The sequence below is a fragment of the Physella acuta genome, unplaced genomic scaffold (genome assembly GCF_028476545.2).
Source record: "Physella acuta isolate Inbredline_101_S28 unplaced genomic scaffold, ASM2847654v3 ptg000215l, whole genome shotgun sequence".
NCBI classification, from domain to species: domain Eukaryota; kingdom Metazoa; phylum Mollusca; class Gastropoda; family Physidae; genus Physella; species Physella acuta.
The window spans coordinates 209,281-233,972 of NW_026731734.1; the positions used below are offsets into that span (position 1 = coordinate 209,281).

Consider the following 24,692-nt stretch of genomic DNA (forward strand, 5'->3'; position numbering starts at 1 on the left):
GGCGCCCCTAGGGTCGGCGCACGGGGACATATGTCCCTCCCCCCGTCCCCCCCCCCCCCCTCGCTACGCTACTGACTAACATATAAACATATGAAATTTTTTTTGTAGAAACACGATTTTCTAGCCAAATACAAAGGCCTATATCTAAGATGCTGTTTATGGCGACCATATTTAAGCTTTTCAAACTGAATGAAAAAAACAATCATGAAAATTGTTCAACAATTTTATTCAAATAAATTCGTTTTTCAACAAAATATTACTACATCTGATAATCATTAATAAAATTTCAATTTTTTTAAATAATGATATGTAATTGAGAGTAGATGAATCTTTAGAAATTCGCATGGTATTCTATTTTATTTTCTCGTTATAGTTCCTCCAATTCTTTATTTAAAATCTTATTTAATTTAGAAGCTGAATTATTTATACTTAAGTAAAAAGATTTTTATGGTAGTTATAGATATTTGGTTTTAACTTAAACTGAAACCGGCCATGAGTACTTAATTTAATAATTCTATTAAAGTGTAGACAAAGCGTTTTATCACTGTTATTTTTATATTCAATCTCACTTGCTTTTTGCTTTTTATTTAGCATTATATTTTATACTTTACAACATTTAAAAAGTAAACTTGTTCATAAATAATCTGCAGTTCTTGTACGTTTATTGAATGAATAAATGAATGAAAATTTAACAATTGCTAATTTTAAAAAAACGAATGAAAAATGTAAGCATGGGATAATTAGAACACAGTTTTTTAAAATATTTATTGTGGTGACCTCCCCTTTATGATACCTCCACCTCTTGGTTGGGCGTGACTTTCCTCTTGGACTTTGGCAGCAAGTTCATCTGTTGGATCTTCTCTTCAAAGGCTCGCAGGATTTGCTGGGGATAATTTGTTGACTTTGTTTGGCTCGTACTTATAAAGTGGGAAGGGGTGGTCATGGTATTTAAAGTAACTTTAATATAATTTAGACTGTCAGAGTAGTAGAAAGGTGTACGGCACGGTGGCATAAAATAAAAATTTCAAATAAATTTTAAAAAATTATTTTTGGTAAATTTAGTACATTATACATCTAAAAGGTCTTTAATAAATCACGTCACTCTCGTAGGAGGAGGGGGTGTTAGGGTACATATACTTATTAATTTTAACGTAGATTTAGAGTACAGTCATTTTTTTTATTTTCATTTATTACCCTTCAAAGTATATAGTCTGTTTCGGTTTTTAGTGGGCTGAAAACGTTAACAAACGGTATCCACACTTCTGTAACATAGGAACTTACTGGGAAGTTGAGATATTTGGGTTGGTTGGATATAAAAGGTTAGGATAGGGAGTTGATGGTGGGGGGGGGGGGGGAGGGGTCCATCCTTTCCCAGTTTGCTGTAAAGAGTTGAGACGGGGGGGGGGGTAATTCTCTCCCTGTCATTTGTTTGTGAAAGGTAAAAAAGCATCCAAAAACAAAACGTTATTTGTGGAAGACCGCTTTAACCGTTAGCAATGTAACCAGCAATCAACGTCTTCCAACTCCCCCCCCCCCCCCCCATTTAAAGAAATAGAATTTATATAGAATATATATATACCTATATTATTTTAAAAGTTTGTTTAGGTCTATAAGTAGGGACAATCTATGTGGCATTACACCTTAGTAAAAAGTGCCCTGAACTTGCTCCGATAACATACTTCATAAAACATAAAAAGAAAATGGACGTTTAGAAAAAGAAATGTGTATACGGAGTCAAATCATTTAAACATGGTAAAGTTCTGTAATTTACCGTATTTCCTACACTCTGTGCTATCTCATACGGGGTCTGGCCGTTCTGAAACATACAATAAAGAAATAGAGAGTTCCTAACATACAATGATAACTGCTACACCGGTGTTGCACCAAAGATGGAATTGCGATATCAAACAAATATAAAGAGCCTCATCATAATAATATTTTAAATTCACGGTTTCGGGGGCCTCACGTATGTGTGCGCGGTCCTCACGCCGTCACGAGTACCCTTGCAGCTTCGCGAGATCAGGACCCAGAAATACGACTGCACTAAATACAGAGGTAGTCGTTTGGCATTCAAGTTGCTCCATATCGATCGTACGCGTCATCAGCGTGAGGACATCGAATATCAAACATCCAATGTCAAATGTCGAATGTCAAATATCGAATGTCGAACATCGAATATCAAACATCGAATGTCAAACATCACGACAAAACCCCTGTTCGTTGAATTTCAGAACACACGGATGACGGCGACGACATCTCCGAATGAACACTAATTGTGTGCCTTGAACACAGAGACGTTCCGTTAGAGAAACAGCGTTACTTACGGCTCATTTATTAATAATTCTTTGTACTTATCCGAGTTAGTATTTCGCTTTTTCCCAATTAATTAGAAAGTTCAAGTTGTAGGTCTATACATATAAAAATTGTTATCCCCAGTTTGAGTTTAAATCGAGTAGTTAGAGATTTTAAAATGTGAAGCCTAAGTGTGTTGGGGTGGGAAGTTTAATAAAAAAAAAAGAAAATATTTTCACCTCGTTTTTCTCGTAAATATCCGCACCCCTCGCCAAGAAGAACTCTACCAATTTCGGTTTCCGCCGAATGATGGCGTTGAGCAGGGGGGTGAAGTTGTTGTAGGCCTTGGAGGACATGTTGGCACCACGTAGCTGTAGACTGGCGGCTAACTCGTAGGCCTTGGCGTCCGGCGTCATGTTGGCTGGTGGTAAAGTTATGAAAAAATCTTGACATACAATAGTAGGTAAATACATAGTTAGACATGATGCTGCATAGAACATAATTCTCATGATTCTGTGATCATAGTTTTATCAGCAGTGTTTGTAACTGTCTTTACTTTACCCAATGCGAGCTGGGTACCCAATTTTCCTGGGTTTGCTCAAGGACGCTATCCAGACAAGAGTCTGTGAACCGAACTCCAGATTTTTGAGTTGGAATTCTGGAGTGCTAACACTCGACCACAACTCAACAGTATTTATTGTTCTATATCGTCCGTTATTATAACTATCTATACAGCGTGTTGAATGTCTAATTATCTAAAAGTACGCTGACGATCCATGCGGCAGGTGAAGTAGAGTTCACCTGTTTCAGAGACCTCGGCATTTAGAAAAGATAGTGTCGTAATCACTATACCCAGCCGCCTTTACTTGCCCTAACGTGAGTCAGGTACTTATCAGAGTTGGGTGAACTCAGGAACGTGCTACGGACTTGAACTCAGGATTTGAACTCAAGACTTTCGGTAAGCAATCGTATACTTTACCATCCGAGTCCGCCGCCGTCTAATGATCTTAACTGAAGAAAATAGCCATTGAAATGGGGCCGCCTTGTATATTGACATTCCAACTATTAACTGTACCCTCATTACACCATTAACTGCATTTATTCTCTTAGTATCAAGCGTTCACTACACAATAACAACAGCTATGTCCAACATATAATCCATATAAATCTAACACCTGCTATTTATTTTAAATACTATGCCAACGTATGTTGTAAAGTAAGTCGCTACTTTTTTACACATTGCTCAAACTTTGATCTTAGCTTCTGTCAAAGACATGTTATTTTCTCTCCTTAAAACTCACACACCTTAACCTCACCCCTCACCCCTACCCCCTCAGGCCACCCTCCAGTGTTTCTTACAGACTTTTTTCTCCGGGGGGGGGGGGGGCACTTGAAATTTTCGGGGGGGGGGGGGGGTAGACATTCTTCGGGGAGGGGGGGCGGACACTGTTAAAAGTATATATTTACTATATAAATTATATAAATTTCATTTCGTTCGGGGGGCGGTAGAATTTTTTCTACCGAAGAGATGCCTGGAAGAAACTCTGCCACCCTCTGACTCAGTCATTCATCACGTGACTCACCACATCGATTGAGTGGCGTCATGCCCCCAGTTGTCTCGATCTGCTCTATATCAAATCCATACTTCTCGCTGTTATCCAGCATCCACTCGACGACCTTGACGAATCCACCATCCACGGCGTGATGGATGGCAGCCATGCCGGATTTATCCAGCATCTTCGCGTCTGCTCCGTGTTCACACAGCCATTTGATGGTCTGTAGCAGGTCTCTACTGGCAGCGTGGATTAGTCTAAGTCAGGAAGGTAAAGGGGTGGAAGGTTATGTGGATGGAAGGTCGCGGAGTGGATTAGTCTAAGTCAGGGAATGTAATGGGGTGGAAGGTTATGTGGATGGAAGGTCTCTACTGGCGGCGTGGATTAGTCTAAGTCAGGGAATGTAAAGGGGTGGAAGGTTAAGTGGATGGAAGGTCTCTACTGGCGGCGTGGATTAGTCTAAGTCAGGGAATGTAAAGGGGTGGAAGGTTATGTGGATGGAAGGTCTCTACTGGCGGCGTGGATTAGTCTAAGTCAGGGAATGTAAAGGGGTGGAAGGTTATGTGGATGGAAGGTCTCTACTGGCGGCGTGGATTAGTCTAAGTCAGGGAATGTAAAGGGGTGGAAGGTTAAGTGGATGGAAGGTCTCTACTGGCGGCGTGGATTAGTCTAAATCAGGGAATGTAAAGGGGTGGAAGGTTATGTGGATGGAAGGTCTCTACTGGCGGCGTGGATTAGTCTAAATCAGGGAATGTAAAGGGGTGGAAGGTTATGTGGATGGAAGGTCTCTACTGGCGGCGTGGATTAGTCTAAATCAGGGAATGTAAAGGGGTGGAAGGTTATGTGGATGGAAGGTCTCTACTGGCGGCGTGGATTAGTCTAAGTCAGGGAATGTAAAGGGGTGGAAGGTTAAGGGGATGGAAGGTCTCTACTGGCGGCGTGGATTAGTCTAAATCAGGGAATGTAAAGGGGTGGAAGGTTATGTGGATGGAAGGTCTCTACTGGCGGCGTGGATTAGTCTAAGTCAGGGAATGTAAAGGGGTGGAAGGTTAAGGGGATGGAAAGTCTCGGCAAGGATTAGTCTAAGTCAAGGAATGTAAAGGGGTGGAAGGTTAAGTGGATGGAAGGTTAACAAAATGCAGGGTTTAAATTAATAAACATTTAAGGAGAGAAAAAAATTAAAATCCTCAGCGGTGTAAAGCAAAAAAAAAAAATTACTGGATGAAATTTCACAGACGATTGATAATTGAGCTAATAGTTATTTTTAAACGTATATACTGTGAGTACATAGATACAAGTTTTTAGAAATCGATACATTTCTAATTAATTTTTAAAAAATTAAGTCATGAATACATTTAAATTAATTTAGATAGTAAACTTTATATATTGATATTTGTAATAGATTTTACAACAGTGTTTTTATGCCTGAAGTTTCAACAATTTAATACTCGCGGGCTTTTTTTAACACTTTGCTACTTACAGTGTTTAACTAAAAACGTTTGTTTTAATTGCTAACAATATGCTACTTACGGGGTTTTACCGCTGGCATCTTTTCGATTGACGTCTGCGCCATGTTCCAGTAAGGTCTCCATAATTCTGTTTAAAAAAACAAAATGTTAAAACTAGCTACTGATTTTGGAATCCGCTTTATATGTCATAGTAGTTAGTAAGTAAAATTACCTTTTCAAACCTGGCAATCGACGGGGCAAGTAGAGTTCACCTGTTTCAGTGATTCGGCATATGAAGGGATAGTGTGGACAGCACTATGCCTAGCCGTCTTTCTTTCCCTTGAGTAGACTCAAGTTCGTTTTACTGACTTGAAACCGGATTCGAATTTTAGACCTTCGGGTTAGCAATCGTATACTCTACCATTCGACCACGCCGTCCCACCACAAACGTCATACTGATCTCAGTTTGTGACAGAAATGTGTGAGGTGTGTTTATGGAAATAGTGGCCCGCTTGATTATTTGTGAGGGGTGAGGGGGATATAAGGATCTGCTTCACACTATTTTGTGAGGGGTGTGGGGATACAAGGATCTGCTTTACACTATTTTGTAAGGGGTGTGTGGGATATATAAGGATCTACTTCACACTATTTTGTGAGGGGTGTGTGGGGATATGAGGATCTGCCTCACACTATTTTGTGAGGGGTGTGGATATATAAGGATCTACTTCCCACTATTTTGTGAGGGGTGTGTTGGTATATAAGGATCTACTTCACACTATTTTGTGAGGGGTATGGGTATATAAGGATCTACTTGAAACTATTTTGTGAGGGGTGTGTGGGGATTCAATTATCTGCTCCACGCTATTTTGTGAGGGGTGTGTGGGGATATAAGGATCTACTTGAAACTATTTTGTGAGGGGTGTGTTGGTATATAAGGATCTGCTTCACACTATTTTGTGAGGGGTGTGTGGAGAGGTAAAGGGGCTCCTCTAGTGTAGTAATAAGATGATTGATGATACAAATTAAACACAAAAACTTAACAAAACAACAGAATTTTCAGCACATCAATTTTAGACCCCGTCTTAACCATTATGTCCGTGGTGCCCAAGTTTATTCGACGTTTTTATTAACACGTATCGAGTTTCTCAAATCTCTTGAACGAATCTCCGTGCACAGAAGATCGTCTATGAGAAATAACATATCGAGTTATTTTAATCGATTACGTTACTCGACGATACTAGTTGTTATCGTGTAACTATAAACACTGTGTACACAATGCGAGCGGTAACGTGAAACTCTAAAAATTTTATAACACTTTTAACCCCGCTGGGTCAGGGGAAAGAATAAATATCGACTCCGTGGGGAGTTTTGAAACATGAGAGGTCAATGATCGATAACATTTTTTATGGTCTGCGCTCGGCCAATGTGTAAAAAGTTATTTATAACTTAATGAAAACAAGGCGTATAAAATTACAATTAAGGGGAGGCTAATTGCTGGCTGTAAAAATTGCAATCCAGGGGAGGTTATCCAAGAATTCAAATTTGCTATTAAGGTAGAATGTATGCACATGTTTATGTTTTCTTTCTTTCTTACTTTTTTTCTTTCTTAATTTTTTTTCTTTTTTTTTCTTTTACTTTTTTTCATTTTTTGCATTCCATTAAAAGTAAAAAAAAACGTTTCTAACATAGCCGATTGATATTTGTTCTTTATCTTTACAATAAAGATATCTAGACAATCTAAACGCTATGCATATCGTAAATAACTAAAGGACTATTGAAAATGAATTAGACATGTAAAAATTATAATAAACAATCAAATGCATATCATTTGCCTAAAATTACACGAACATACCGTTTTTACGTGCCCAGTTTATAGAATATGTTTTTCAATCTCCAAAATATATAGGACATACAATTCACTCTACAGAATCTATTGTACAAATATTTCACTCTACGAATTTGATAAAACCCGTATTTGACTCACTCAAACTTCTCCTGTAACCCAGCCACCACCAGGGCGCTGAAATCTTTCTCGTCCTGGGCGTCAGGATGGACATCCCTGAAATGGCCACAAGTTAGTTTTTAACATTTTCTTGAGCGGCTAAAAATGAAGGAAACTGACAACATGATCCATATCCATGAAGCAATTTTGTATCAGGGTTGTTAGATAAGATAATCACTTGAATGATAAAAGTTGTGCTAAAAATTCTTTTACTTGCTCTCAATCTGAATGTAGTAAATCTTCCAATTTCTCTAATCTTACCCTGAATGTAGTAATTCTTCCAATTTCTCTAATTTTACCATGAATAAAGCAGTGTTTCTTCCAGACTTTTTTCTCCGGGGGGGGGGGCACTTAAAATTTTCGGGGGGGGGGCGGTAGACTTTCTTCGGGGGGGGGCGGACACTGTTAAAAGTATATTTCTATATAAATTATATAAATTTCATTTCGTTCGGGGGGGCGGTAAAATTTTTTCGGGGGGGCTTAGCCCCCCCCCCCCCCCCGAAGAGATGCCTGGAAGAAACTCTGGAATAAAGTGTTTCTTCCACCTTGTCTAGACTTACCCTGACTATTTCTTCTACTTTCACTAGACTTACCCTGACTGGAGTATTTCTTCCACCTTGTCTAGACTTACCCTGACTGGAGTATTTCTTCCACTTTCACTAGACTTACCCTGACTGGAGTATTTCTTCCACCTTGTCTAGACTTACCCTGACTGGAGTATTTCTTCCACTTTCACTAGACTTACCCTGACTGGAGTATTTCTTCCACCTTGTCTAGATTTACCTTGACTGGACTATTTCTTCCACCTTGTCTAGACTTACCCTGACTGGAGTATTTCTTCCACCTTGTCTAGACTTACCCTGACTATTTCTTCCACCTTGTCTAGACTTACCCTGACTATTTCTTCCACCTTGTCTAGACTTACCCTGACTATTTCTTCCACCTTGTCTAGACTTACCCTATTTCTTCCACCTTGTCTAGACTTACCCTGACTGGAGTATCTCCTTGACCTTCTCCAGATTCCCACGTCGTATAGCTTGATGCAGGTCATCACCGGTGTATGGGGCGGCTGGAATATTTATACAATGGACATGGTGTTAGGTTAGCGGGTACTAAGGTTGAGGTGTGGATCAAAATGTTTGGCTTAATTGGAAGTTTAGATACATACAAAAAACACTTAGTAAACATTGTTGCGCAACTAGACAAAACAATGACATCCCACGGTGATGTCCATAAAGATAGAAAAAGTGGGCACTCTCGCAATTCACGTATTAGTTAATAGATCAATAAACTGCTGATGTTACTTCTTTCGTAGATGTTTGGAATAACTAAGAAATGTATGAGGCAATTGCCGTGGGACGTGTCGACAGTTAACAAAGATATATGAGACAATTCACATCGACAGTAACACAAATATGAGGCTATTCACGTGGGACGTACCAACAATTAACAAACATATGAGGTAATTGGCGTGGGACCTACGACAGTAAACAAAAGTATGAGGCCTTTGACAAGGGACACGACAATTAACAAAAATATGGGGAAATTGACGTTCGACTGATAAAAAATGTATAAGCTCTTGACGTGGAACGTACCGACAGTTTTAATGGTGGCTATAGCACTCCAGTCGCTCTTGATGGACGGGCTGTCAACTTTGACCCTGTAGCTGTACTGTTTGCTGGGCAACAGCCCTGTGTGGATGTAGGACTTGGACAGCCCGCTGTAGAGGTCAGACAAGACACATCAGCTTGAGTTATTTTAGTTTTTTAGAAATTTGCTTGTACATTATTTTATAAGAACGCCAGTGGTGGGAGTCTTAAGGCGGTGTAGCCAACCTAGTGACGCCTTTAAACCACGTGTAATCCTAGTGACGCCTCTGTATCTCATGTAACGACCCCTAGTGAGTGACGCCTTTATATTAGGTGTAATCCTAGGGGTCATCCATAAATGATGTCAGGCTTTTTATGAACGATTTTTACCTCCCCCTCCCCTCCACCACACATTGTCACAAAAAACCAACCACCCCCCCCCTAAAATGACGTCACACCTCAGCCTACAACCCCCCCCCTCCTCCCCCTCAAAATTGCAGTTCAATTTTTCTTAAAACATCTATATTTTTCCAAAATCTTGTCTGAACTCTGTCAAAATCGAGTATTTTAATCAATCACAATTACAATTTTTTTAAAACAGTTTTCTAAAACGCGAAATAACGGCTAAAATACGTTTTCTAACATTGTTTTTTATAATGCAAAAATGTGACGTCACACTATCTGACTCCCCCTCCTTCCCCTTATCACACACCGTCACAAAATTACTGATCCCCCTCCCCCTTCGAGTGTGACGTCTTTTATGGACCACCCCCAAGTGATGCCTCTGTACCACACGTAACACCCCCAAGTGACGCCTCTGCACCACACGTAACACACCCTAGTGACGTCTCTATCACCTGTAACACCACCTAGTGACGCCTGTACTTATGTTTATGAACGGTGTGTAACCCCCAACTACTATGCAGTAACCCCATATGTAAATACCTATGCATTAACCTAGTAATTAACACCTATGCAGTAACCAGTGTTTCTTCCAGACTTTTTTCTCTGGGGCGGGGGGGGGGCACTTGATATTTTCCGGGGGCGGAATACATTTTCCGAGGCAGGGGGAGGGGGTCGGAGACTGGTAAAAGTATATGTTTTCTATATAAAAATTCCACCTCCCCATCCACCCCACCCCCACCCCCGAAGAGATGCCTGGAAGAAACTCTGGCAGTAACCCTAGTTTTCGACGCCTATGTCAATCACAGTTCAGACAAAATACAATTATATGACATTGTATCTTGCCATGCAATAAATCAATTCTCATTTCCTCCCACCAGTTTTCAATCATGCTGTTCTATTGCGAGTCGACTGTACCCGTGGTAACAAACTCCAATCAAGATTGACCCACATATGGCTCACTAAAGACCAATAGTTGTTAGCAAGTTTTACCAAGTGGCCAGGACAAAAACGCGTTATTTAGGCCAAATTTAATCTCGGGATAGTTCGGGTGTGGTTTTGTTTTTAAATTAACTGTTCCCACGTTGGTGAGATAATATTGGATTTGAGTTTATATGGTGCATAGTCACCTGTGCAAACACAGATTTTTTCTAGAATTTATTTTTTAAACGTTCGTGAATTTGTTTAATTAACTCTGTATTGATTTTATCTTTTATACAAAATTAGTATTTAAACAAAAAATCAAAGGCTTTAAAGAAAAATGTTATCAGACGTTAAATGTGATAAGATTATTGATTTTAAAAAATAAAATGTTCCGCCTTTTTAAGCAAACGAAACAAACTTTTGAAGTGTTTATCTAGCGCGCTCGTGTCGTCTGTCTTCGTACAGACATGACGTCATCTTTTGTCAGCATAACCTCCCCTGCTGGTGCTATTAGGTACACATACACAGTATTGCTTTTTGAAAGAGAAAAAAAAATGTAAAGCCCTTTTTAATCGAGTTGAGACTGGGATCAAATTCATTTCAAAACGATTAGGTGGCCCCTTTCTAAAGTAACAAAGCCGTAATACCTTGACACAAGACACTGAAACTATCAACATAATCTGGGCCGTTCGATCTCTTATGAAATATATGCAGCCGTGTAGTAGTGTTACGGCATAATGGATAACTTACTTTATTCAAAAACATTAAAGCTTTCATATATATATACATATATATATATATATATATATATATATATATATATATATATATATATATATATATATATATATATACATATCCATGCATATATAAGTATATATATATATGTATATATATATATATATATATATATATATATATATATATATATATATATATATATATATATATGATGTATGTATATATAATGTGCTACATCGATATTCAAGAGTTTGGAGATATGAGTTGTCGAGTGAGCTAAAATTTAATTTGACATACGAGCAAAATTTGAGATATACGAGTGACGGGATAAGCGTCTTTAACTGTTCGTGGAAAAGAAACAATGTTAGTTCAACATGTTACATTAAAAAACTCTTTTCGGAATAGTAAATGCTAGAAACACACTATGAGGCAGCACCAAAAGATTTCACTGAGATTTTTCTTTTTGTCAATGAACTCTTCGACAAGAATCGACTAGGTCTTAAAATACTTGAGATAGTGCATTTGACGGTGTGGTAAAGCTTATGGTTGCTAAACCGAAGTCCCGAGTTCGATTAGGCTCAATAGCTAGGGATAGCCACCCATCTAGGGGAGACAACTCCAAAAATCAAACTACTGCTTTGTTATTTGTTTTTGGATGGAAGCAAAACAGAAAGAAAAGCAGGCTGAAATCGAAGTCAACTGTCTCTTCGGCATATATTTAATACGTTACATTTAATGTTGTTGGGGGTAATCCCGTCTAACATTGCAATTAAGAACAAAGACGAAGAAGCATACTTTTGATGCACGTACATTGACCACAAACCTGAGCTGTACTCTCGCCCACAAAATTCCCAACCAGTACTCACGTGCATATTTGCACGAGAACTGACCACACCGGTGTGCTGTACTCACGTGTAAATTTTCTCCCAGTCCGCCGTCTCTGTCTTGCACTCAAGCTGGACCTTGATGGCCGACTTGGGGTTGGTCAACTTTGACCTGACCTCGTGCAGGGCGTCATCGAACACCAGCTCGATGCTGAAGTGGGTCAGTTTACCCCCCTGGGGTGGGGGGAGGTGGGTCACGTGGGTTGCTGGAGGAAAGCAAATAAGACAATAATTAGATAGAAGTTGATAGTGGTGAGTTTAACATTTTAAGGTGGGGGTGTGGAGGTGGGTTACGTGGATGGTTGGATGAAAACGATAATTAATTAGATGTTGAAATTGGTGAGTTTATGACCCTGAGTGAGGGGGGGGGGGGTACACGGGTCTACGACAAATTCCTCAAAGACACTTGCAAGAATGCCGTTTGCCCGAAGGTCGATTTCCCGAATGGACACTTGCCCGAATGCAACAAACGATCGAATGAACACTTGCCCGAACGGGACTAATGCCCGAATGGACACTTGCCCGAAGGCCGTTTGCCTGAAAAATGTTAACATTATAGATTACCAAATAGTCATTTTTAATCAATTTAAATCGGCCTTCGGGCATACGGTATTCGGGCAAGTGTCTTTCGGGAAAACGTCCGGCTCCCGGGGTACACATATTGAAAGAAGTTAGAATTGTTGGGTTTTAATTTTTTTTTTTAAATAACACATTTGTTACATCAGTATTTTTAAGTATTTTTAGACTAATAATAGTATTTGGCCTGTTTTGTGAATTTTAATATTTGAAACAAAAGAGAGTTGAGTAAAAAAATAAGATGGGCTGACTAAAGACGAGAGTTGGTTTCGATTCAAATCTATAAACTTATACAGTGTGATTGGTGTGAAATAGAGGGCGAGTTCAATACATTCGGTCTGATCATTTAAGAATTTTGGTCCTAAGTGGTAGACGTTGTTGGAATGCCGTGCCAAGGGCGTGTTGGGGCTCGGGGTGGGGTTGGGTTGTTTGTGGGTGGGGTTGGGTTGTTTGTGGGTGGGGTTGGGTTGTTTGTGGGTGGGGTTGGGTTGTTTGTGGGTGGGGTTGGGTTGGGTTGTTTGTGGGTGGGGTTGGGTTTTTGTGGGTGGGGTTGGGTTGTTTGAGGGTGGGGTCGGTTTGTTTGGGGGTGGGTGGGGTCGGGTTGTTTATGGGTGGGTGGGTGGGGTTCACGTCAGGCCAAGAAACCCATTCACCAGTGTTGTAATATATTCGATGACGCTCTTCTAAAATAGAGATTTTATTTTATTCTCCACTAGCAATGTTGTACATCAGATATTAAAAAAACAAATCGCGATCGGAATAAATTCTACTCTCATTCACAAACCACAAGTGATCTATAACTCCGTACTACACAAGGTAACCCTAGATCGGAGTGCACAATGAAAAATCTATAGAGTCACCGAAGCTTAAGAAATCATGAGATCAAACATTCTTTAACCCAATCCTTTAAGGTAAGCCATAAAAAGCTAGTTAGTACAAATACGGGATAAAAACCAGACGTACAAATGTCTTATATTATAATCCTAAATCCCCACAAGATCAGAGTTCTAAAGACGTGAAAGGTAGTTATTGACACCAGTGTGAAATATCAACAAAAATCTTGTCTTAGGCGCGCCCGTTAACACAATTCTTTATAAGTTCCTTCTCAATAGAAGTAAAAATGTACAATAAAGGAGAGTTCGCAGGTTTAAACTAAAGTTGTATTTAGTACAATATTTAAGAAGGTAGGCGTAATAGTTGGTAACTTGAACCAAAAACTAATATTTAAACTTCGTATTTCTAGTTTTAAAATGTCTAATTTTGGTTTGATATTGCGAATATAATTACATGTTTGTTAGAGAAATATGAAAGAATATGATTTAGATTGTTTTATTATATATAAACATAGATAAAGTGTACAATCACCTAGGATTACGTAAGCCTGGTTCTATATTTGTCATATAAGTAGATCTTTGATCTTTGTATAAACGTATCGAGAAAACAGTAGTCAGAGAGCTGATTTAGATAAGGCAGTGGTTCTAAAACTGGGCGGTAGGATTCCCTATGGAGGCGCAGAGTAGAGTTATGGGAGGCAAGAGCAGTTCAATAGAAATGTAGTCTATGAAAATAAAAATAGGCATTTATAATTATTGTCTTATTTCATAAAGGTGCCTCTCGTTACTCAAAATTACGTTGATTGTAGGTCAGTATCGAAAGTTCTAAAAAAAAATTTTTTCAAAATTGTTTGACCAAGTTAGGTTCGCATCTAGAAAGTTCCAACATGTCAGAGATATTGTTAGATTTAAAGGTGTAAATATGTGGGTGAGGTATGAATATGTTTCTTGGGAGAGGTGGGGGGGGGGGGGTAGATTTGTTTCTGAGGCACGACTATTTTTTGGTTGTTGAAGGGAAGCCATCCAGGTATTGCTACAGTTCAAGACTGAGATCATAGAGAAGCTTCAACAACCAGAACATCTTCTTGTCTATGGAAGCCTGACTAAAGAGGAAAGAGCTTTCTGTGGCGGACCCATGTGTCTTGGGCACGAAAAGTACAAGATGCTACTGAAGAGAGTGGACTAAAACTTTGGAAACCACTGCTTTGTGCCCGGTGCATAACAAAATAGCAGAATCCACTTCATATTTGGTATCATATTCGTAAAATTGTATGTAGAGGCTTTAGCTTTTATCGATCGATTGTTTGATAACAAAATATATGCCTTCCCTAAGGCCGTATTAAAAAAAAAACGATAGTTAAGTTTTAACGGTGCCAAGTGTACCAGTGCTATAAAGGAATAGACCTACATTTTAATATGTTAACCTACATGCAGTAAAAAATAGTGTTTCATGTACTTCCGTGTTTGGCGATACAACTGTAATAAACATTCAGCTTAATGGTCGGATCGTGTTGCAGAGTTTAGCCGCGTCCTGTCTGTGGATTAGTGAACAATGGGACACGCTTCATTGATTTTAAACGCGTGCTGTTACACTAACGTGTGTACTTTCTTTGATTGTTTGCGTGTAGGTCTTTTGATTATTTGCGTGTAGGTCTTTTGATTGTTTGCGTGTAGATATTTTGATTTTTGACGTGTAGGCTATGTATTTTGATTGTTTGCGAATAGGTCTTTTGATTGTTTGCGTATAGGTCTTTTGATTGTTTGCGTATAGGTCTTTTGATTGTTTGCATGTAGATATTTTGATTGTTTGCGTGTAGATATTTTGATTTTTGACGTGTAGGCTATGTATTTTGATTGCTTGAGTGTAGGTATTTTGATTGTTTGCGTGTAGATATTTTGCTTGTTTGCGTGTAAGCTATGTATTTTGGTTGTTTGCGTGTAGGAACTTTGATTGTTTTCCGTGCATATATTCGCTTAACTGTTTGCGTGTGGGTATTTGTTTAGATTGTTTGCATGTAGGCATGTATTTATATTTTTGTCTAGAAAGTGTACACGAATCATCCTCCTGTACACACTATAACTCAGGGTATCCATTAATTCCTCTAGTATAATGTCGTAACAACTCGGTCATACACACACTGCTTATTGACATGACGGGGCTATAGACACATTGACACAACTTGGTTATACATACATTTTTTTTATTGACACAACTTGGCTGTACACACGATGAAACAACTTGGCTATACACACATTTCTTTTATTGACACAACTTGGCTATACACACATTTCTTTTATTGACACAACTTGGCTATACACACGATGAAACAATGTGGGTATACCCACATTTCTTATTGACAAAAGTTGGCTATACACACATTTCTTATTGACACAAGTTGGCTATACACACATTTCTTATTGACACAAGTTGGCTATACACACATTTCTTATGGACAAAAACTTGGCTATACACACGATGAAACAATGTGGGTATACCCACATTTCTTATTGACAGAAGTTGGCTATACACACATTTCTTACTGACAAAAGTTGGCTATACACACATTAATTATTTACACAACTTGGCTATACACACATTCTTATTTACAAAACTTGGATATACACATTAATTATTTACACAACTTGGCTATACACACACTCTTATTGACAAAACTTGGCTATACACACATTAATTATTTACACAACTTGGCTACACACACATTTAGTATTGATACAACGTGGCTATACACACATCAATTATTGATACAACGTGGTTATACACACATTAATTATTGATACAACGTGGCTATACACACATTGACACCACTTAGGTATATAGGCCTACATACTTTTATTGACACAACGTGGTTATACACACAATGGACACAACGTGACTATACACACATTTCTTGTTGACACAACGTGGCTATACACACATTACTCATCGTCTCATGTGTATGTCGTTGTCCGTGTTGTTTTGGGAACCAGGTTTTTTTTTCTCTAAGAGATCGAACGCTGATCGATGACGGCAGTTTAGTTTTCAATCGATATCGGTTCAGGTCTGCAAGTTTTGGGTCATGTTGCTTTAGCTAAGCGGCATTGCCCTATCGATATCAGTCAATGTTTTGTCTATGTCAATAGTGCATACCACCGTGTCCATATCAGTCAGAGTGTTGTCTTTGTTAATGTCGTTGTCTATGAAAGCTTTGTCTGTGCAATTGTGAATACTGTCGTATCTATTTTTATAGTGTCTATGCGTGTCTGTATCAATTTGAGTTTGTGTTTAGGTAAAAGTGTGTGTCTTTGTAAACGTTTGTGTCTATGTGTTTTTTTTGCTTTTCATGTGTCTACGTCTGTAATACATGTCTATATCATTGCTGTCTATACCAGCTAATGTTTGTGTCTTAGTCACCATTGTCTACGTGTGTCCATATATGTCCAAGTTTGTGTCTATGTTGGTTATACTATTTATGGCCATTTCAATATGTCTCCATATAAGGGTCAAAGTTTGTCAAAATGTCTACCCGTATCTTATCAAGTATAAATGTAGTCTATTTCAACACTTAATTGTACATATCAATCAATCTTTGTGTCTATGTCAAGATTGTGTCTATGTCAACACAGACTGACTATCTCATGGGCGTGATGAGGCCTCCCAGTCAATGAGGTAATCTTTAGAGATCAATATTTGGCTTGATGATTCGTTTTGGTAACGACCGCTTTGATTCTCACTAGAGTGAAAACAAAATGTACGCAGGTATCGCTGTTTGTATGAGCTACTGTTTGTAATAGTGCTGGATGTTTGTATGGGCTAATGTTTGTCACGGGGCTGAATGTTTGTATGAGCTAGTGTTTGTCCCAAACTCGCCTTGTTTTTTTTTTAAATTTTAAACGACACACATGTCAACCTTCAGAAACTACGTAACTTAGTTTTAATTACCCCATTCACATGGTAAGTGTTGCTGTAACAAAATATACGTTCATAAGTATGTATGTCTGTATGGTCATAGAAAGTTTTTTGCTATACTTGTCATAAGTATTGCTCAATATGTACGGTTTATGTCAGTATTGTGTCAGTACTAGATGTGGTTACTACTAGCATATACCCACCAGCACACATCGTCTATGGAGAATGTCACACTCATTTGGGAGATGATGACGATGAGTGAGAGAGGAGGAAATGGGGGGGGGGGGTAAAATGTACCATGCCAAACATAAGCAATTTAAAAATAAACATAATTTTACAGTTATTTAACCTTTTTAAAAATGTATATGTATTTAGATGCATTTAAATTATTAATGATGTGGTTTGGAATTTTTTTTAAATAATATTTACTTTGATGAGATAGAGGGGTTAGGTTTAATTGAGGGGGGGGGGGGAGGTCTGACTTTATGTAACAATGTGTGACTATTAAGAAGTGGTCGTAAAAGTCGACAATGTGTAGTCGACTCCATGTTGTAAAATAGATTTACCAATAAACCAACTTGTTGATTGCCCATAACCGTTGTTTTATCCCCGATAGCGATACTCAAACCCAAAGCTAACACTAGCCCAGTAGCCCAAAACCTAACATTAACAGTCTCACTAAACCTAACATTAACAGTCTCATTAAACCTAACCCTATGAGTTACAATCACGTTATCGGCTAAACAAACTAAACAATCATAAACGTACGGCTAATCAATACCAACCTATAACCTCTATCAACAAACCACCGTCTACCTTATCTAAACAAACGAAAAATTTTAACAGTCACCCTCACCTTTTGTGGTCCCTGGCATTGCTTGTATAAAATCCCACTCAAATGTAAAAGTTAACCGATTCAAACACCAGTGAACTGAACTTCTCTGGCTGAAAATATTCCATTGATTGGTAAAATCTGATATCGGTTCACAAGAACCGGAGCGAATGCCCCGTCGTCGGGGGTTTTATCGGTAGGTGTAATAAAACTTGTGAGAGCCCCCCCCCCCCCCCACCCTCACACCCCCAACCCACCCCCACCCAACGCAGTTACTTCAGCGACTCGGTGTAATTCTTAGAAATAAAATGCTAAAATATAAATTCGAATACACGGATGTTTGTTACGTCCCATTAAATTCACACAAAAATAAACTGCCGTTGTGTTGTTGTTGTTTTTTAGAGATTATAATTGATTAATAATCTCGTGGGTTGACTGTATGGGAGAGCTAAAAATAGAATCTATTTTTAAAGAGGTCGCTGTTTTCATTAACTGACATCATAATCTATAGGTAACTTTTTAAGACTGGATTTAGAAATACTTCTTTTATAACCTAATGGATTTTTTCATACTTTTAATGCTAATGTTTTTGTTGTCCTTATTAGAACCTAAAATATTTTTTTCATACTTCTATTGCTAATGAAATTATTCTACTTAATATAACTTAACAGAAATGGAGTTATTCTCATACTTCTATTGCTAAATGTAATTATTGTCCTCACTAGAACCGAAATTATTGTCCTCACTAGAACCGAACTGTTGTTTTTTTTCATACGTCTATTATTGCTAATGGAATTATTCTAAGTCCTTGGATCTACATGTGTATTCAGTGTTAAGTTTCTGTGTTTGGTTCCCGATAAGACGACTGGTTCGTTTCTCTTCTTTCTACCGCACACAAGTTGTTTTTATAAAGAAGGGCCGGCACTTAAAGAATTAAAGGGCCGGCGTTTGGGTAAAGTGTTGCCGCTTACAAATTCTGTTCTCTCGTGTGTTGACGCGAGCCAACGAGAAAACTCGAGACTCGCGAGAAAAATAGTCTAATTAAACTAATCAGCTGTGAATTACTTTAAGATTTGTAATTAATATTCTGTGAATTAGGGGCTTCTTGTTATTTGAAAGAAGTAAAAACTTATTATTTAAATAATATTCTATTAAGTACTTGAAGTAAAGAGATATTATTTAACTAAAGTTCTGTGTATTACTTGAAGTAAAATAACATATAACTAATTATCTATACATTATATGAAGTAAGAAACCTTAATTTAAATATTAATTAAAGTAAAAAAAATAATTATCTAATGGTCGGTGGATTACTTGAATTTTAAAAAATCGTTCATAACTGCGAATAAAAAAATTATAGTACTCTGTGAATAATGTTAAGTAAAAAATATATAACATTCTGTGAATTAATTAAAGTAAAAAAAAAAAACCAATAGGGCCTATTTTTGAATTACGTAAAGTAGAAACACCGAACTCTGTTAATCACTTTAATTAAATAAAAAAAAATTCAATGTTTTGTGAATTACTTAAAGTAAAAAAAAAATTCTATAAATTACTGAAGTAAAAAATAATCTGAAACTATTTGGCAACTTGGCAACAACGTGATCAAAACATACATTTTATGTTCAAGGTTTGAGTAAACACATCAGATTAAAATAGCACCGTAAAACGTGGATATTTCATCGGGTGAGGTGGGGTGGGGAGGGGGGGGGGGTCATTGGATCTGAACGACTACACTACTTTAGCATTTGGAGACATTTTATTTTTGGGCGCTTGAGCCCGACCTTGGGCGTGTATGAAAACGTCGCTAATTCTCTGGTTGTTTGTGCTTGATTCGTGACGTGATTTTATAATTATGGGGGAGGGGGGGGGAGCGGTAGGGGAGGGTAATTAACCCAGCATGAGGTTATTGATTAAATAAACACACGTATGACAAAAGCTATTAATTTGTCTCTCGATAATCTATGAATGTCGAATCGATAATCTAAAAAAACAAATCTATGTAATAATCCTAAGTGGTATTTAGAGTCTTTTATAATGTTCGCAATCAGAAAAACGTCCTGAAATACCTCTTTACAAAAAGAGGTTACGCTGGTACGTCATCCGGATAATTGTTGCCTTTTTTATTCATGTTTACCCAACATTTTCCTTGGCTTGAAGCTATAAAGAGCAATTTGTAGAGTAAATAGAATAAAATAGTCGAGTCGACCAATCTTTGTATGGGGTTTGGGGTAATGGAATCGGGACATATAGCTAACTTGTTATGCATCCATTACATTGATTTTTAACTTTTATTTCTTGTGTATCTAATAAGAAAATATTACCTGTTAATAAAATATATTTTATGTTCTTAGTTAAAATGATTATATAATGATTTTGTTCTAGATTTCTATAAATTGTCATGTCTGAAACAGCGCTATGCAAGTGACATAAACGTAAAATGACAAATTAAAGTATAGATTTTTTTTACTTTTCTTACGAGAAAACATTTCAAATTTAATGTGGCCAAAATATTATTTTTTATCATCCACCTTTTTTTGCTTAAAGTGCATATTTGTAAACTACATGTTACGGTGCATGTTTGTAAACTACATGTTATTTTATGGGAAATAAATTGAATCTGTAATGAATAACATTTGGTTTTCTTATCTACTTGTGTCTTATATTTGTAATAATAAATGATTGTGCCGAAATTCTTTAGTCCCTGTAAAAAGATGCACGATCATTGTCTCCAGTAGGGTCACAAGGTGGGGTCATGGGGTGCGGGCCGCACAGAGTGACACATCCCAAAGGCATCACACCACAACGAAATACAGCTATGTTTCAGTTAAATTACTTATTACAGTTATATACATCATTAGGAGCAGTTTCACGCCATCCAGTATATGGGGGTGGGGGTGGAATACCCAGTGGCGTAGGCAGAGGGGGGGGGGGGGGGTTAGGCGGGTCATAACTCCCCGCCATAGACCCCTCGGTATATATATAAAGTATGAGGGGGGTGTAAACCGAAAGTTTGAGGGGGGGGGGGTGTAAATCTAAAGTTTGAGGGGGGTGCAAAAGTTTGAGGGGGGGGGTGCAAATCGAAAGTTTGTCCCCGGGTAAAAATGTGACCCCCCCCCCCCCCATGAGACTGGGAATACCGATTGAGTTTTACGGTGTTCGGATGGTAGAGCTTACTTCTGCTAGCCTGAAAGTCTCGGGTTCGGATGCCGAGTCCGTAAGAAGTCCATGAGTCCACCCAGTTCTGACGGGCACCAGACTTTAGATAGTAAACACAGCTCGGCATTGTGTTAACACCGCCATGTTTGCCAAGGTTATTAAAGCTAATAAACGCTACTTCATCTGCGCTCTTTGCCTTTGACACTAACGGAAATAGATAGAGATATACAGTCGCTGATGAATAGGGTGACACCTTGGGTTACTGTAATGGGCGCCCCCCCCCCCCCCCCCGACCTAGTGAAGCCACTGATTCTATCATAGAATAAGACCAGGGTTTGACCATTACAATACAGATCGAATGTTTTGTCTGATACCAGGTGTAACAAACTGTCTGGTGATTTCACCTCAATCAATAACGGGTATCGATTTGTTTTCTCCCGTGGTGTAACGACTTGAAAATGAAATCGAGGTTATGATAAACTTGCAACGTTAGGGAAAATTATGGGATGGGGTGTTGAGTTGTTGGTCATGAAGGTGACCTGGGGTGGTCGGGATGTTTTCATCGTGTGGGACAAGTTTGTTTAGCTGACGAATATTTGATGGTGGGGGGGGGGTCATAGTGGTGAACTAATTTATTCATGGTCTGAGGTCATTTGTGTTTCAAGTTATTGGATGAATTCTTTAATGTATTCATGGTCTGATGTCATGTATTTGTCAAGTTATTGGGTGACTTTGTGTTCGCTTTTTGACGGACATATTTAAAGAAGCCGATCAGTGTTTCTTTCAGGCAGAATTTGTCTAGAAAATATATAGTTTTACCAGTGTCCACCCCACTCTCTGGAAAATGTAGCCCCCCCCCCCCCCCCCCACCCCACCCGAAAATCGGGGCAGATTTATTTTACATTGATTCTATTGATTCAGTGTTTCTACCAGACTTTTTCTCCGTGGGAGGGGGGGGGGGGGGCGGACACTGGTAAAAGTTTATGTTTTCTATATAAATTCCATTTCGTCCCCCCCCCCCCCCCCGGAAGAGATGCCTGGAAGAAACAACACTCAGGGTCCCAGAGATTCGATTTATATGTGACAATTTATGTGTGCCAATGTATGTGTGTCAACCTGCCCTCAACTCACTGTTCTCAAGAAAAGAATAGAAATCCGTTTAATGTCCGGATAACTGTACATTCAGGGAACCTTGTCATTGAGTTTGTACGCTTTGAACTCATTGATTTTCGTGTCGTATTTAATCGGAAATTTCCAAATTTTAGGATTTAATCATACTAGATAGGGCTCTTTATTAAGTTAATTTATTGCTTGGTAAATTGGTTTTTTTTTTTGCTTTTGTTCTTTATTTTCTTATTTTAATTCTAAAGTTATTTTCTATACATGTTATCGAAAACAGTATTTTATTATGTACCGGTAGGTCAATAAATCCAAAACAATCCATTTTCTATATGGACTGCCAAGAAACACAACGAATTAAAATTTATCTTGTTTTGGTTACGTTTAAGGAAACTTTTATTTAGTAATTTTATGGTTTTTCTAAAACAATTTTGACTATAACAAAATTGATGCATGGGATGCATCAGATGTTTTTTTAGATTTTCCGACACGTTATTTTAAGTCAATAGATAAAAAAGTAAAGTTACCCTTTCTTGTCTGGGGTAAATAGGGTAAATGAAGCAAAGCTTGACTTTTTATATTTGCATGTAAACTGTGGCTAGTTATTTCCCCTTCCTTCTTTACTATCCCCAACTTGACTCAAATATGTCTACTAATCCGAGCTGAATGGAATCAGAGCTTGGGATTCGATCTTGAGCAGTGGCGTAGCGAGGCCGGGTGTCACCCGGTGCGGCACTTAATGGTGTCACCCCCCCCCAGAGGCGTTGCGACCCATCCCGAGGACAAACTTTCAAGTTTCCGATTTGCACCCCCCCCCCTCCTCAAGTTTTCGATTTGCACCCCCCCCCCCATCAAGTTTTTCTCTATATATTTTGCTATTTTTTTGCCTTGGTGTCACCCCACTAAATGTTGTCACCCGGTGCGGTCCGCACCCCCCGCCCCCCCCCCCCCTCCCCCTCGCTACGCCCCTGATCTTGAGTGCTGTCGTTTTAGCACTACCGCCCGACCAGGTTGTCGCATTATCTCCACAGGCACTCAGTCGTTCAACACTTGACTTATTGACTTCACGCTAAGTCAAGCAACCAGTTGCAATATTTATTGTTGTTTTTTTACTGTTATGTATCATGTGACCCGCATTGGAAGGGGGGAATAAAATATACAGATGGAACAAAAACTAAGAAATGTTATGATGTTTAATTTCTTGACGCTATTCATGTTGATTATTCAAATTCGAACTGCATACAAAGTTTACATTATAAACTCAGTGTCAGCATTATTTTCTAAAATATATTTGTATATAATAATATCCAAGTAACGTTTATGTTTTACCTAAGTTTAGAATGCTATTAATATTAGCTGAGAAATGGTATTATGTAATTTGCAATAATTAATTTTTTAATGTACAATAATCAACTAGATACAATAGTTAATTAACTAAGGTTAGTTTGTGATTGACGTACCTTGCGTTGTATTAGACAAAGATGCCATTGTTCTTTCAGGTGATACTCCAGGTATTTACAAGTCAGACGCCAGCCTGGGTGACACCTAACACCACGAATACGGACACCAATAAAACCCAGTCACCAGTGAGCAAAACACCAATGGTGTTGACAACTCGATCCCACGAATGCACACCAATAAAACCCAGTCAGGTCACCAGTGAACAAAACACCAATGGTATTGACACCTGACACCACGAATTCAGACACCAATAAAAACCCAGTCACCACTGAACAAGACACCAATGGTGGTTGACACCTAACACCACGAGTTCGCCTGTCTAGCAGCGCGGTACAGCATTATCATGACAGAGCAGTTCTACTACACCTGCGAGTCTCTATCAGGTCACCCCGAGTTATGTCACAGCCAAACCTGTTCTGTTGCCGTTGGCTGAAATCTATCAATTCTCCACTCCAGCTAACTAATCGATGAGATGGGTTGTTTTTTTCTATCGATCGGTGATCGATTTTATTGACAGGTGAGTTGATGGAGATAATAAGCGTTGGAATTTCTGGAGTGAGGATTTGTCAGGCTAAGCGGTTTTAGAATATGGGAGGGATTATGTGGTCATGTTATGTGGTGGGGGTGGGTGGGGGGATTATGTGGTCATGTTATGTGGTGGGGGTGGGTGGAGGGATTATGTGGTCATGTTATGTGGTGGGGGTGGGTGGAGGGATTATGTGGTCATGTCATGTGGTGGGGGTGGGTGGAGGGATTATGTGGTCATGTTATGTGGTGGGGGTGGGTGGAGGGATTATGTGGTCATGTAATGTGGTGGGGGTGGGTGGGGATTATGTGGTCATGTTGTGTGGTGGGGGTGGGTGGGGGGATTATGTGGTCATGTAATGTGGTGGGGGTGGGTGGGTGGAGGGACTATGTGGTCATGTAATGTGGTGGGGGTGGGTGGGGATTATGTGGTCATGTTGTGTGG

The 24,692-nt window shown here is 38.8% G+C and overlaps 1 protein-coding gene across 2 annotated transcripts; it reads right to left on the reverse strand.

The window, feature by feature from the left end:
* Positions 1-543: 543 nt before the first annotated feature.
* Positions 544-24,121, reverse strand: LOC131937621 (fibronectin type 3 and ankyrin repeat domains 1 protein). Of its 2 annotated transcripts, none has more exons than XM_059295178.1 (10): positions 23,722-24,121; positions 11,864-12,041; positions 8,891-9,015; positions 8,283-8,364; positions 7,278-7,352; positions 5,376-5,441; positions 3,876-4,102; positions 2,532-2,713; positions 1,772-1,816; positions 544-883 (listed from the first exon to the last, which is right to left on the reverse strand). In XM_059295178.1, exons 1-10 carry the CDS (start codon positions 23,747-23,749, stop codon positions 785-787), a joined length of 1,107 nt encoding a protein of 368 aa, XP_059151161.1. In that variant the 5' UTR covers positions 23,750-24,121; the 3' UTR covers positions 544-784. The 2 variants fall into 2 exon arrangements, with proteins under 2 accessions (XP_059151161.1, XP_059151162.1); XM_059295179.1 differs by lacking the exon at positions 23,722-24,121 and adding an exon at positions 18,008-18,146.
* Positions 24,122-24,692: the final 571 nt, after the last annotated feature.